This window comes from Carassius carassius, chromosome 49 (assembly GCF_963082965.1).
Source record: "Carassius carassius chromosome 49, fCarCar2.1, whole genome shotgun sequence".
In the NCBI taxonomy this organism is placed as follows: Eukaryota; Metazoa; Chordata; class Actinopteri; order Cypriniformes; family Cyprinidae; genus Carassius; species Carassius carassius.
The window spans coordinates 4,239,014-4,253,191 of record NC_081803.1 but is presented as its reverse complement, the minus strand read 5'-3'; the positions used below and the strand labels follow the sequence as shown (position 1 = coordinate 4,253,191).

At 37.4% G+C, this 14,178-nt stretch overlaps 1 protein-coding gene across 3 annotated transcripts in view; it reads left to right on the top strand.

Annotated features, from left to right (window-relative positions):
• Positions 1 to 14,178, top strand: part of LOC132132044 (integrin alpha-2-like) — a 94,021-nt gene that overhangs the window by 20,698 nt on the left and 59,145 nt on the right. For 2 of the 3 annotated variants that reach the window (XM_059544214.1, XM_059544216.1), the window contains exons 2-15: positions 5,455 to 5,578; positions 6,050 to 6,162; positions 6,431 to 6,522; positions 6,659 to 6,773; positions 6,858 to 6,985; positions 7,070 to 7,218; positions 7,332 to 7,482; positions 8,672 to 8,825; positions 8,959 to 9,032; positions 9,133 to 9,271; positions 10,899 to 11,044; positions 11,132 to 11,275; positions 11,359 to 11,562; positions 11,646 to 11,776. In XM_059544214.1, coding sequence (XP_059400197.1) covers positions 5,455 to 5,578; positions 6,050 to 6,162; positions 6,431 to 6,522; positions 6,659 to 6,773; positions 6,858 to 6,985; positions 7,070 to 7,218; positions 7,332 to 7,482; positions 8,672 to 8,825; positions 8,959 to 9,032; positions 9,133 to 9,271; positions 10,899 to 11,044; positions 11,132 to 11,275; positions 11,359 to 11,562; positions 11,646 to 11,776 — 1,864 coding nt within the window. The remainder of the gene's footprint in view (positions 1 to 5,454; positions 5,579 to 6,049; positions 6,163 to 6,430; positions 6,523 to 6,658; positions 6,774 to 6,857; positions 6,986 to 7,069; positions 7,219 to 7,331; positions 7,483 to 8,671; positions 8,826 to 8,958; positions 9,033 to 9,132; positions 9,272 to 10,898; positions 11,045 to 11,131; positions 11,276 to 11,358; positions 11,563 to 11,645; positions 11,777 to 14,178) is intronic. The other variant, XM_059544215.1, reaches the window with a different exon arrangement.

Here is a 14,178-nt window from a genome sequence, read left to right as displayed (position 1 = left end):
AAGAATTTTAGTCATGGACCTAAGTGGATTCCTGGGTTCATTGCCAAGATCACAGGTCCTGTCTCCTACAAGGTCATGCTAGGAGATGGTAACATTGTGTGCAGGCACGTCGACCAGATATTGGCAAGTTCGGAAGACAAGGATTTGGCAGAACCAGAGATCATGGAACCTATGGAACCATGGAACCAGCCGTTGTCTGAATTGGCATGCTGCAGCTTTTGCAGTGCCAGAGAGTTCCATTCTGGAGGAAAGCTGTTTGGTTCCAGAAGCAGACACTGAGGGTGTGGCAAGGCCTGTTTTAGAACAGGCCAAAACATCAGGGCTGGATATTCAACCTCCAGGTACTCAAATGCAGTCACAATATTCGACTGCGTGGTTCGCTGTTATATTAGAATTTTCCCCTAGGTGGCAATAGCAGTTCAGTAGTTAAAACGGGATGTGTAGAGCTAGCTGAGGAAGAGTCTGCCAGCCTGTTATGCTCTGTGTTTGATCATGCCAGCATGAAGTAAAGCTCTTTGCTAAACGTTACCTCGCTGTCCGTCTTACTTATATGAGTACTCAGGATACAACAGGTAGCTAAGCCAATTTTTTATACCAGGAGCTTTATCATTCATTTTTTAATATAACTGTGGTTCACCACGAATTCAATAACGATATTTAATAAGCAATGCCTTTTTAACTGAATCAGAGGAACATCGCTCATGTTCAGATTTACATATTTCAACTAATAAAAGAGATTTCTTCGTCTTTTAATTATTCATATTAAAATGTTCTCACTGCAGAGAGATCTTGGTCTTTCTTAACAGGAGACTTTTAACATTATACTGCAGTTTACTTCTGACTGATCAGCTTTTTGCCTCAGTCAGTTAGGAGTGAGTTCGCGTCTTGCGACGTATCTCACAAGTACATAATTTCATAGCGCGTGCAGTAATTGATAATAACCATAAACACAAATTGAACTGGATTGCTCACAAAACGAAGTTTGAAATGTCTGCGTTATCTCCACCAAATAATGTGTAGCCGCACTGGGTTGTACATTATAATTAACTCAAATTATATATAGGGAATTTTAATAATTAATCAGGAATATGATTAATATATATATCTCATATGACAGTTACATTAAAATGATTGAAGATGAAAAATAGGTCAATTGTATATATCAATAACCCATTACAATTGTAATTGTACTGTAGCACTGTAATTTACTCATTAATATGTCAATATTCCATTCTTCATATCAATTATAGTGATATCTCTTACTGTAAATTACCACAAATCAAACAGTGGTTTGTCCAGCAAACGGCCGTAAGATTAACTTATCAACTTTCAATAAAGTTATCACTTCTTATAATTCAAGGAAAAATATTCTCTGGCCATGAAAACATTATCCTATCATTATGAAATTTCGGTTACTAAAAAGTAAAGAGCTTGTAGATTAAGATCAGACATTTCATTGACTCGTGATGTGAGCGTTTTAGACAGAGGCAATCATGAATATATATTGGTTTTTAATAATTGAACTAATAATACATCAAACTACAAATCACACAGAGTAAGTACGCGTACGACAATACAGACAGTAAACTTTGTACAAGACATAACGAAATCCAAATGAGGGAGAGAGAGAGAGAGAATGAGTGAGAGAGGATGAGAGAGAGAGGTGAGAGAATTAGGCGCGATCACAGAATTACACGCTCAGTTATGCATACTCACAGACAGTAACCCTTGAAAGACAACAACAAATCAAATCACCTTGAAAAGGTAATAGACAAACTTTAAGCAGCATTTAAATCTCCATAGAGAATGATACTTGCATGTGGTCTCTTTGTGACTCGCCAGACCAGCGTGCGTGTGTGCGTGGTCCTTTGTAGGTAGGCGTATTCTTTCGTGTCTTCCGGGGCTGCTGCGGAATCGAGCGATATTTGAAAGGTCCAACAAACGTAATGATTCAGAATTCGTCTTCCTCGTGTAGAGAGGAACTTAGTAATTTAAAGAAATGAAAAAAAACGGAGATAAAAGCTCCCGAAGGAGCCATGAGAACGGCTGTTCTCTCAGCCGCCGTGCTGAGAGGGCCCAGACAGGGACAAGAGAGCGAAGAAGAGCAAGAACCGGGAGGAACTTCCTGGTTTCAGTTCTTATGGCTTGACTGGTTCACGCCTCTGTTTGCGTGAACAACCAATGAACGTCCGCGATCTGAAGCGGGAAAAACGTTCCTTTGTCTCTGGGGAACCACCCACTAATAAGTTGTGGCTTATCAGATTTCAGCAGTGATATTCTAGCAAGTTCGTAATTCCAGGTTAATACATTTTTCATTAATTTCCTTTATATAAGTAAGTCCATCAAAGCATTACGATAAAACAGATACCAAAAATAACATATATAACTGATATAAACACGACGTTACATTCATATGCAGAATTACACACATTTAAAGTTTGATTAACACACAATAAACATTATACTCCAATTTGATTATAGAAAACATCTAATGCACCAAAAAGGCAACACAGTCAATATGTTTAGAAATATGTTTTAAAAAGGTACCAGTGATCTGGCTTTGCTGTTCTGTCAGTTAGGTCATAAAGTTTTACGACCTGCTCAGTGGGGTTACAACTCATGATTCTATTTGAGAACATTGAAATTAGGAGAAACATTTCCAATTTACAAGTCAGCAACTTATAATCCTCGCATAACAGGATTAACCATTTTATGCAACACACAAACCTATTCAAAATACATATTATTAAGGACTTACATAAAGAGCGTAAAGAAAAGTTTGTGTGTGTGTTTAGGAATGTGGGTGTTTCGTTTCTTCTTTGAGGCTCGCACGGGTATCCCTGGACAGTCTCAATAGGTGTAATAACTGTCACCCACGTCAGGATGTTGCCGACATCGCGGCGCCCCAAATGGTGAATTATGTTGGAAGATGTTGTAAAACGAAGGTCCTTGTTTACTCACATTATGGTCTTTGAGTGCAGAATGTGTTAGAGAGTCAGGATTCATTAATATGGAACAGATGGCTGAAATACCATCAGCTCATTAGTGTAACACTGATCATCTGCTTTTGGGACATTCTCATCTTAAGTCTTTATTTTCTACAAGGAGACAGACACATTTTAAAGTTATTCTTTACTTCACAATTGTAGAGTTAAAAAAATAATATATAGGCTTTGAAATATTTTAAGTTTTTAAAAACTGTAGACTGTATAGATGAACAGTGTGTCATATATATTAGATTGAAGTTTTTGTCTTCTGTGTAAAAATAACTTTCCTGGGTAGATATTTTTGTAATGAAACAATTCTGTTTCATAAACTTGGTATTTATAACGGCTTAAAATGATTTACCTTAGCCTACCTTTTATTCCAATATAATTATGCTTCAATTAGCTAGTTAAAGATTAAGAGTTGTTGTTTTTTATGTACAGATGGCTTGCTGCTGTGTATAATATTGTGTATAATAATTAATATGTTATTAATAATTAATAAATATGATTATTGAATATATAATTACCGTATATACCCGAATATAAGACAAGTTTTTTTGTCCTAAAAAATGGGGGGTCGTCTTATATTCGCGATATAGACAAAATCACGGGGGGAAAGGGAGAAAGAACAACGGCATAAATATGAAATAGTGACTGAATGATATACTTTACATACTTGCATGTAAAATTAGAAAAGCAACATAATATCTGTGTTTAACTAAATTAAAACGCTGCTCCTCTGCCGCCTGATACGCAGAGAGAACAAGAGAGGTGCGCGCACGAGACGCAGAGCGAGAGAGAGAGAGACAGAGAGGTGCGCGCGCGCGAGACGAAGAGCGAGAGAGAGAGGTGCGCGCACGAGACGCAGAAAGAGAGAGATAGAGAGACGTGCAGATTCTAAATATTTTAAATTATTGAATTATTTTATTATGTTTTAATGGTATATGAAATGTCACCAATAGTTATTTTCTCATTTTATGCCATTATCATAAAAAAAAAAATAATGAAAGATTACAATTCAGGCTATTTATAAAACGTGCTCGGTGGGCGACTCAGACACTCCACGCGGGCTAACATGTTGGAGACCACTGGCTTAGGGCATCATAAAGGCTTAGGCCGGCCCTGTGTGTGTGTGTCATAGTCTGCAGTGGGAACACTCATGATGAGTATGAGTTCAGCCAATAGTAACGCACGAAAATATCGTAATTGAGGTGCACCTGCATGCACACAGTGTGTCTCAACATGCTGTAAATCTAGAGGTCAACAGATAAGGGTTTTTCAATGGTCAATATTTAGAGATCAGGGCAACCGATGGCTGGTATATGACCGATTTTTTGGCTGATATGTTTGGCTACTTTTTTATTTTATTTTTTTATTCACCTCATTAAAGTGAGTTTCAGCAAATTATTTTTGCAGGGAACAAGTTAGTTATAGTACAGGTAGCCCAATTTAGAGTAATAATACATGGCTCAAAACGTAAGCACCTTCTCAAAACAGTTCTGAAGCATGCTTTTTGTTCATGTTTACTGACAAGACACCCCGTATCTGTATCCCACAGACTGCAAATTAATGTCTGTTGGAGTGGAGATATAGCGGTTTCCCCCGTAATGGTTGTAATCAAATAAGTGCTGCTCACAAAGCTACTTTATCAGGCATTACAGGAAAGTTTCTTCCCCACAAAGTTTCCTTTGGAATAATGCTGATATAACTGTTAGAAATAAGTCTCTTTTTCCCCTAGATGGTTTAATAACAACTTGAACTGTATTCTATCTGTCTTTGATGATTTTGGTAATATTTTAACTTACGAAAAATGTATGAATCTCCAGAATTTTCCAGTCCCACCAAAGGAATATAATACTTTGATGAGAGTCATCCCATTAGGCTTAACCCAGTTAATTAAAAGTCACCTTAAATTTAATAAAGACAACAGTGTTTATGTGACTTTATGTTTGGTTGGTATCAGTACACATATCTGCAAAATATTTCAGACAAAGAGAAAGATTGCTCCAAAGGGGAAATTCTATTGGGGTTCCTTTATAACAAATTATGTTTTAGTTGGTGATGTTTAGTTGGAGCTGATTTTGAACTGTCTACCAATCTGGTTTCTGTCAGCAATAAGTCTGATTGCGAACCTTTTATCAGTCCAGTGTCTATTAATGAGTCTGATCACCTATCTGTCCAATGTTAATTAATGAGACTGGGTGTGATTTATCTTCCTGTCGAGTATCTGTCACTGAACTGTCAGCTTCAGCTTCCATCAATCTGCCTGTCCTATTCCTGCCAGTTTAGTTGATTTTGAACTGTCCGTCTGTCCAGTAACATTATTGAATCCGATGGCTAACCGTCATTCCAATTATTGTCCATAATATATATATATATATATATATATATATATATATATATATATATATATATATATATATATATATATGAAATCACTACTAAGAACGTCTAACTTTTCCCACAGGTTTCTGTATTGTTCACACTCAGGGTTTTAATGTGGGGACTGCAGGAGCTAAAATCTTCTCAGGTGTTGCGGAAGAAGAGTTTGGCTACACTGTACAACAGTTTAGCAATAATCAAGGAAAATGGTAAGATATGTCACACATACACATACACACACAAACATATTTTTCTAACACACAGATTAAAGTGGAAAAATTAGACAACAACAACTTTGTTAATTACTATTTCCTGTCTGAAATACCATGAATTGTCATATTTTTTAAAGGAGCATTATTTGGCATAACCAATCTTAAAGGAATAGTTTACCCAAAAATGAAAATTTGCTGAAAATATATGCCCTTCAGGCCATCCACGATTTAGATGAGTTTCTTTCTTCTGTTCTGAAATCTGTTCTGATGAAGCAGCAAACTCATCTACATCTTGAATTGCCTGAAGATTAATTTTCAGCAAATTTTCATTTTTCTGGTTGAATTATTGCTTTAATATCATAAACACAAAAGGCACAAGAAATAAAGAAATAAATAAAAAATTGTATGCAGCAAAGACTGTTTGCATAATTTCTTTGAGTGCATAGAGAAATGGTTGTTTCTGCTCAGGCTGCTGGTGGGTTCACCCTGGAGCGGATACCCTCAGAAAAGAAAAGGAAGTCTCTATAAGTGTGACATTAGTGCTTCTGGAGGAGCCAACTGCCAAAAACTAAACCTTGCAGGTCAATTTCTCTTTATCTGAAATAATAATGCAGTTATAAAAAGTATTGTGGTATAACCATGTTTTTTTGGACATAAAACAATAATAATACCATGAAGTACAAATGCATGGTAGCTAATGAATATGATATCAGCACTTGCCTATTGTTTTACGGACACCATAGTAATTTTTTGTAAGGGGGTCCTTTAAAATCCATTAAATGATTTTAGATTTTGAATTTAGATTTAGGTTCCTATAATTGTCATGTAAATATATCTGTGTCTTCGCAGACTCTGTCAGCATAGATGGTGTGCAGAGCATCAACGCCAACATGAGTCTGGGCCTGACTCTCACTCCATTAGCTGAACCTAAAGGAACGATGGTATGTTGTAGTAGCATTGTGTCACCATCAGGGGGCTCGTATTCCCTTTTAAAAGCATTCATTCGGTTGTTTTCATACTCAAGAGGCTCTGCCATGTATTAAACTGTATAAAGTTCAGTATAAATGTGTGTTTCAGACGTGTGGTCCTCTGTGGGCTCAGCGCTGTGGCAGTCATTACTTTTACCCAGGAGTCTGTATTGTAGTAAACCCACAGTTTACGCTTCAGTCATCCTTCTCTCCTGCCCTTCAAAGTACATCTTATTTTGGATTGTCTGAAATGTATAGAATAATTGATTGAGTAAGTTAGTCATTCTTGATCTGAATTTCTCATTCAGCTTGTGGTGGGCCCATGGATGTTGCCATTGTTTTGGACGGATCAAACAGTATATATCCATGGCCTGACGTTATAAACTTTCTCATTAAGCTTTTGGAAAATCTTGATATTGGACCAGATAAAACCAGAGTAAGTACTGCAATTCAGCTTATTATGATCCAATTTATTTATTTTATTCATATGATATGATTTTGGATTTTGTTTTTTTTTTAGGTCTGTATTATGCAGTATTCGGAGGATTTGTCCTTTCATTATAATTTTAGTTCTGACCAAAATAAAGAAAAACTTCTTTCAGTAGCTTCTGTTATTGAACAAAAAACTGGAATAGTAACCAACACTTTTGCAGCTCTTGACAATGTCAGGTATCCCATCCTCTACAAACTATTTTTATTATTATTATTTATTTATTTGTTTGTTTGTTTGTTTATTTATTGTTTGTGGAAAAAAACACATTTTGTGATTGTTTGTGTTTCAGACAGACAGCTTTCCTACCAGAAAAAGGTGGCCGTCCCAATGCCACTAAGGTGTTGGTTGTGGTAACAGATGGAGAATCTGCTGATGGTCATAAAGGTCAAGAGGTCATTGAGAGATGCAAAAGAGAGGGCATCATTCGCTTTGGCATTGCTGTGAGTGAGAGAGATCAGCATGAAAAAAAACATTACATTAATAAAATGTAGTATTGAGAATCACTGTTTTAAATTTCATATTAAGGTACCCAGTTTTATAGTTTTTTATTTTTTTTAATAATTTTTTTGGATTTGAATTTGCAGAATATGTCTTGAATTAAAGGTGTTATGTTTTAAAGGGGTCATATGATGCTTTTGTAACGATAATTTCTTTGTGTATTTGGTGTAACAGAATATGCTGACAATGTGCTTTAATGTTAAAAAAAAACATTATTTTTCAAAAACTGTACATTGTTGTAGGTCCTCTATGCACCATCTCTCTCAAACACGTCGTTTTCTACAAAGTCCCTCCTTCTGACAAGTGCAGTCTGCTCTGATTGGCCAACTGACCCAGTGCATTGTGATAGCCAAACACCGCAAGCACTCATCGGAAATGTAATGCTCCTTTCCATAATCCAGAGCTTCATCTTTAAAAATAAATGTAACATGACAGACACAGTGATGAAGCTAGTATGTGTTCAAAGTACACAAGCCACGAACGGTTAAGACAGCTGACTCCCCCGTGTGACCACACTCTCTCTCTCTCTCTCTCTCCCTCTCAGTGCGTGCATTCACATTCACACACACACACACACACACACACACACACACACACGACGCACAAAACTATGCATTTGAACATTCATTAGCAAATACTTAAACTAATAACAAAACATACTTAGACTAGCTGATTCAGAAGCGTCAGATTGTTGTAGCAAAGTCAGAATGACCTCCTCTCCTAGGTTCACGAAACAGTCTTCCATAAAATGCATTTTGTTCTGTTGGAAGTAATCTTAAAGATTCCTAAATGCATCTACTTTCGGAAGGCCAAATAAAGTGATTTTGCTTTCGTCTAGATATACACAGCATCTCCCTGACATGGCTGCTTCAAAACTAACTGCAGTTACTGAAACCATGCCTTCTTTCTTTGTGTGAAGATTTGAATAGAACATCTCTTTGGATTTGAGACTTTAGTTTTTGCAACTTTACAGATCTTCTTTATGCACCAAGAGCTTGTAACACTCCAAAGAGAAAGGAAAATTTTAAATCACATCATATGACCCCTTTAAGTTTTAAGTTTGTTTAGATATTTTTAATAGACAGTCAAATTTGAATTTGGTGTATTACTGTCATCTATGAAATTACGCAGATTCTCAAGCAAAGTGCCAATATTCAAATATTCATCAAGGAGATTGAATTGATCGCTAGCACTCCAACAGAGAACTACATGTTCAATGTGTCATCAGAGGAAGCACTAATCAATATCGCAGAAACTCTGGGGGAAAGAATCTTTAACATTGAGGGTAAATCTTGCATTCATGTATGCCAAATTGAATAATGCATTTGTTCATCCAGTGAAACAGGTCACTTTTTTAACCTAAAATACAGCTTTAAGTTATGATAAGCATTTGATGGTTTAGACTTGTTTGATTTGAGGCACCAGTCAAGGTCAGGAATTTCAACTGGAGATGTCCCAAGTAGGATTCAGCGCACACCAGACCAATAAGAAGGTGTCAGTAATCTTTCAAAATATCTGATTGAGTTAATTTGTAATGTACCATGCTGATTTACAAGAACTGAAGGCATGACGGGTGGCATTTTATCCCACAGGATGTGATCATGCTGGGTGCTGTTGGAGCGTATGGATGGAGCGGGACCATCGTCCATCAAACAGCTGAGAAATCACACATTTTCCTCAAAAATGCTTTTGAGAAAATCCTGGATGACAGAAACCACAGCTCACTACTTGGTGAGCCAGCCAGAAAATGAACTGTAAAGTCATTTTCATAATAAAAAGCAAATAAAGAAGTCATGTAACTTTAGATTCACATTTCTGCTACAGTTCAAATTTTTGGGGTCTGTAAGATTTTTATTTTTATAAATTAATACAAAAATATGTTGCAGCACAACTGTTTTCCACACTGATAATAATAAATGTTTCTTGAGCATCAAATTAGTATATTAGAATTAATTGTGAAGGTTCATGTGACACTGAAGACTGGAGTAATGATGCTTAAAATTCAGCATTGATCACAGAAATAAATTACAATTTTAAATACAGGTGCATCTCAATTAATTAGAATGTTGAAGAAAACAATTCAACTCAAATTGTGACACTCGTGTACTAAATAAATTCAGTGCACACAGACTGAAGTAGTTTAAGTCTTCAGTTCTTTTAATTGTGATGGTTTTGGCTCACATTTAACAAAAACCCACCAATTCACTATCTTAACAAATTAGAATATGGTGACATGCCAGTCAGCTAAACAACTCAAAACACCTCCAAAGACTTCCTTAGCCTTCAAAATGGTCGCAGACAATCATTGACACCCTTCACAAGGAGGATAAGCCACAAACATTCATTGCCAAAGAAGCTGGCTGTTCACAGAGTGCTGTATCCAAGCATGTTAACAGAAAGTTGAGTGGAAGGAAAAGATAGACAACCGAGAGAACCGCAGCCTTATGAGGATTGTCAAGCAAAATCGATTCAAGAATTTTAGTGAACTTCACAAGGAATGGACTGAGGCTGGGGTCAAGGCATCAAGAGCAACCACACACAGACGTGTCAAGGAATTTGCTGAACCACATCAGATGCGTCTTACCTGGACTAAGGAGAAGAAGAACTGGTCTGTTGCCCAGTGGTCCAAAGTCCTCTTTTCAGATGAAAGCAAGTTTTGTATTTCAATTGGAAACCAAGGTTCCAGCAGGATTTGGCACCTGGCCACACTGCCAAAAGCACCAAAAGTTGGTTAAATGACCATGGTGTTGGTGTGCTTGACTGGCCAGCAGACTCACCAGTAATGAACATAGAGAATGGGGTAAAATGAGAAACAAGAGACCAAAAAATGCAGATGAGCGAAGGCCACTGTCAAAGAAACCTGGGCTTCCATACCACCTCAGCAGTGCCACAAACTGATCACTTCCATGCCACGCTGAATTGAGGCAGTAATTAAAGCAAAAGGAGCCCCTACCAAGTATTGAGTACATGTACAGTAAAAGAATATACTCTACAGAAGGCCAACAATTCACTAAAAAATTTTTTTTTTCTTTATTGGGCTTATGAAGTATTTTAATTTGTTGAGATTAATTGATGGGCTTTTGTTAAATGTGAGCCAAAATCATCACAATTAAAAGAACCAAAAGACTTAAACTACTTCAGTCTGTGTGCATTAAATGTATTTAATACATGAGTTTCACAATGTGAGTTAAATTACTCAAATGAACTTTTCCTCGACATTCTAATTTATTGAGAAACACATATATATTCAAGTAGAAAACAGTTGTTTTAAATGATAATAATATTTTACAATATTAATGCTTTTTACTGTATTTGTGATTAAACAAATTCCTAACATTTTCCCCTGTCATGTGTTGAGGATACTCTGTCACATCTGTAATTGATGGCTCGTCTGAGTTTTATGTGGCCGGTGCTCCTCGTGCCGCTCATAGAGGACAGGTCATAGTTTACAGTATCAACAGCCAGAATCAGCCGGTCATCGTAGATTCACAGAGAGGAGATCAGGTAAACACATCTCTCTGTGAGATTTAATGAGCTTTAGTTTTAGACAGTGAAGTCCTGTCATAGATCATTGTGTTCTGTGGTTTGCAGATTGGCTCTTATTTTGGCAGCGTTCTCTGTCCTGTTGATGTGGATGCTGATGGTGTGACTGATCTGCTGCTGGTCGGAGCTCCGATGTATATGAGCGAGGAGAAATCTGAAACCGGAAGAGTCTACCTCTTCACCATTAACAAAGTGAAACCGCTTTACTGTTCAAAAAACGAATCTTCACTCAAAGCAGGTCCTAAAAAGACCATCTTGCCTTATATTGTTCTCAGGGCAAATTAAGCAACCAGGGGAGGTTAGAGGGATCCTCCGCATCTGAGAATGCTCGGTTTGGGACAGCCATTACTGCTGTCCCCGATTTAAACCTGGATGGCTTCAGTGATGTGGTGGTTGGTGCTCCACTGGAAGGCAATGGCCAAGGTGCCGTTTACATCTACTATGGAGACAGAAAAACCATCAGAAAGCAGAGCTCACAGGTAGAACCAAACGTCATGGAGTCCTCTACACACATTAAATTTATCTGCAATTATCCAAATTCAGAAAATTCTTACAATTTCAGAAAATTGTTGGAACAAAACTGGACCCAGCACTGAAGTTCTTCGGCCGCTCTCTGGACGCCAGTGAAGATATGAATGGAGACTCTATCCCAGATGTTGTGGTGGGGGCTTTTGGGAAAGTGGTCCAACTCTGGTGAGAATTTGAATACATCAGCCTTCATTTTCTTTATTTTTCTTTTTTTTTTTGTTGTTAACAACTGTTTATTGAATTTTCTTCTCGGAAAACAAAAAAACAAACAAAACAAAAAAAATACTGTGCAAATATAGAACCCATTCCACCCCCTGGTAGACTTAAAAAAAAAATTAAAAAAAAAGAAGAATAATTAATTAAAATAAAGAATAATTAAAATAATAATTAAATAAATAATACAAATACATAACTAACAAAAATAATTTTTACAAAGATTTATAAATTTACAGTTTTTACATTAGATCCATGTATATGAGAAGTTGAGAGTTCCATCAAGATAATGTCCAACAAATACACGGTCCAGGTTCGTCTGTCAATTGGGTGAATTCCAAAGGCTGACTAACAACTTTTTTGCTGCTGTGAGAGCAGCTAACAGTAAACATCATTGTTGTGAGGACCAGATGAGGTCCCAAAAGTCATAGTCAAAAATATCTCAGTACCCAACAAATAAGATCCTGTGAGAGCCAAAAAGGTGAGAGAGAGGGGCACTCCCAAAAAATGCAAAAATACGCCTAAAGATCCTTGCAAACAGAGATTACACTTAAATGACAGATTCATATATAAACATTTTGTAACAAGGTTCTTGTGTGAGAAGTAAAAGGACAGGGTCAGCTTTTTTTATTCTCATATATTCACTCTCAAAACAGATCGCTGTGCACACAGCACAAAAACATAAACACAGTTGTTTAATAACTTTCACTTTATTGAGGTTTCCAGCTCAGTCAAGGTTCCACCAGTCAGCAGTCCTTCTCTCTCACACCCACTCCAGTTTCTCCTGGTGTTTACTGAAACAAGACACAGGTATTGGTTATTTGCATTTAACCCTCTCACTCACCGTTCGTCTCCCGACTCACTCTCTCCCGCTGCAGACTTTGCAAAATCACGCCCCACTTACCACACATTTAATTGGAGTCAAGTAAATCCTATGTAGAAATTTCCAATGATCCTTAGCACAAACAGTTGTAATAGATAAAGATTTGTATGAATGCTCAAAAATAAAGAGATAGATAACTGAAGCTGAGGAGAGAGATTCCTCAGAGGTAAGAATTAATTTTCGCAAAGGGTGAAAAGGCAGTTGAGAGTTCCAAGGCACCCCATATGCCCTAAGGGCCGATCTAGTGCGCAAATACATTAAAAAGGAGGTGCCTGGCACATTATATAATGAGTTTTGAGATTCTGGAAGGATTGTAAACCATTATCATCATAGATATCTCCCAGAGTGTCTACTTTATTATGAGTCCATTGCGGACAATGAAATAGAGTACTGTCTGACAAAAGATTATTATTATGGAAAATAGGCAAATGCCTATGCCATATTGTGACTAGTTGTAAATGTCTTTCAACATCCCTCCATGTGGAGAGGAGGTGGGTTACAATGGGATCAAACTGAGATTTACACTGTGTAAGCTGTCCCTAAAGCCCCTTTCACACTGCACCTTGGACCCGGAAAATTGCCGGAACATTGCTGGGTCACCTTCTGTGTGAAAGCAAACACTACCCGGGATTGATTCTAGGATTGGTCCCGGGTCGGGGACCTAGTAACATTGCCGGGTTCAGTTCCGGAAAGAGCGCTGTGTGAACAAAAGCCAGAACTAATGCCGTGTCGTAGTGATTATGCACGTTATCGCGCAACTTTTTTACCAGGTGTTTTGAAGGAAGATCAACGTTCACAACGAAAAAATATGTGCAAACTGTAATGAAGCAGAGATCAGTTAGTTCCTCACTTCCCGCGCTAAAGCTGGGATCGTTCACCAGCTTAATTGAAATTTAAAGTGCCTAGTGTTTTCGACTCGTACATTACACATCATGCCCTGATGTCACGTGTCATTACAGGACCTTTACGGGTTGTGTGTGAATGCTGTCACATATTCCGGGTAATCACAGTGTAAAAGTGCAAAATCTAGCAACCCAGGCACAATTGCCAGGGCACATTACCCGTGTATTTGCTGGAATTGCAGTGTGAAAGGGGCTTAACTGTCCCTAAAAAACAAGATGCTTCAGTTTATATGGATAAACAATAGAGTCCTCAATTGCTCTCCAATACACAGAAGCATCAGGATCATAAAGGATCAAACTGATAAAGGGCACAGGAAAAACGCTTGAGCATAAAGTCTAAATTTGATTCCCTAAAACAGGGAATCCAAAGTGCAACCAAACACCAGACCTGTTGGTTATTGGAGGATCTTCTATTTCTGGTCTGTTAAACGCATTAGCCATTTTGCAACGAGCCTTCAGCGCGTACTGAGTGAGCGAGCGCCTTACTCTGTAGTGGAAAACATAGGTTTTAAGAACATGCTTAATGTAATTGAGCCCTGTTACAATATTCCTTCACGAGCCCATTTCAG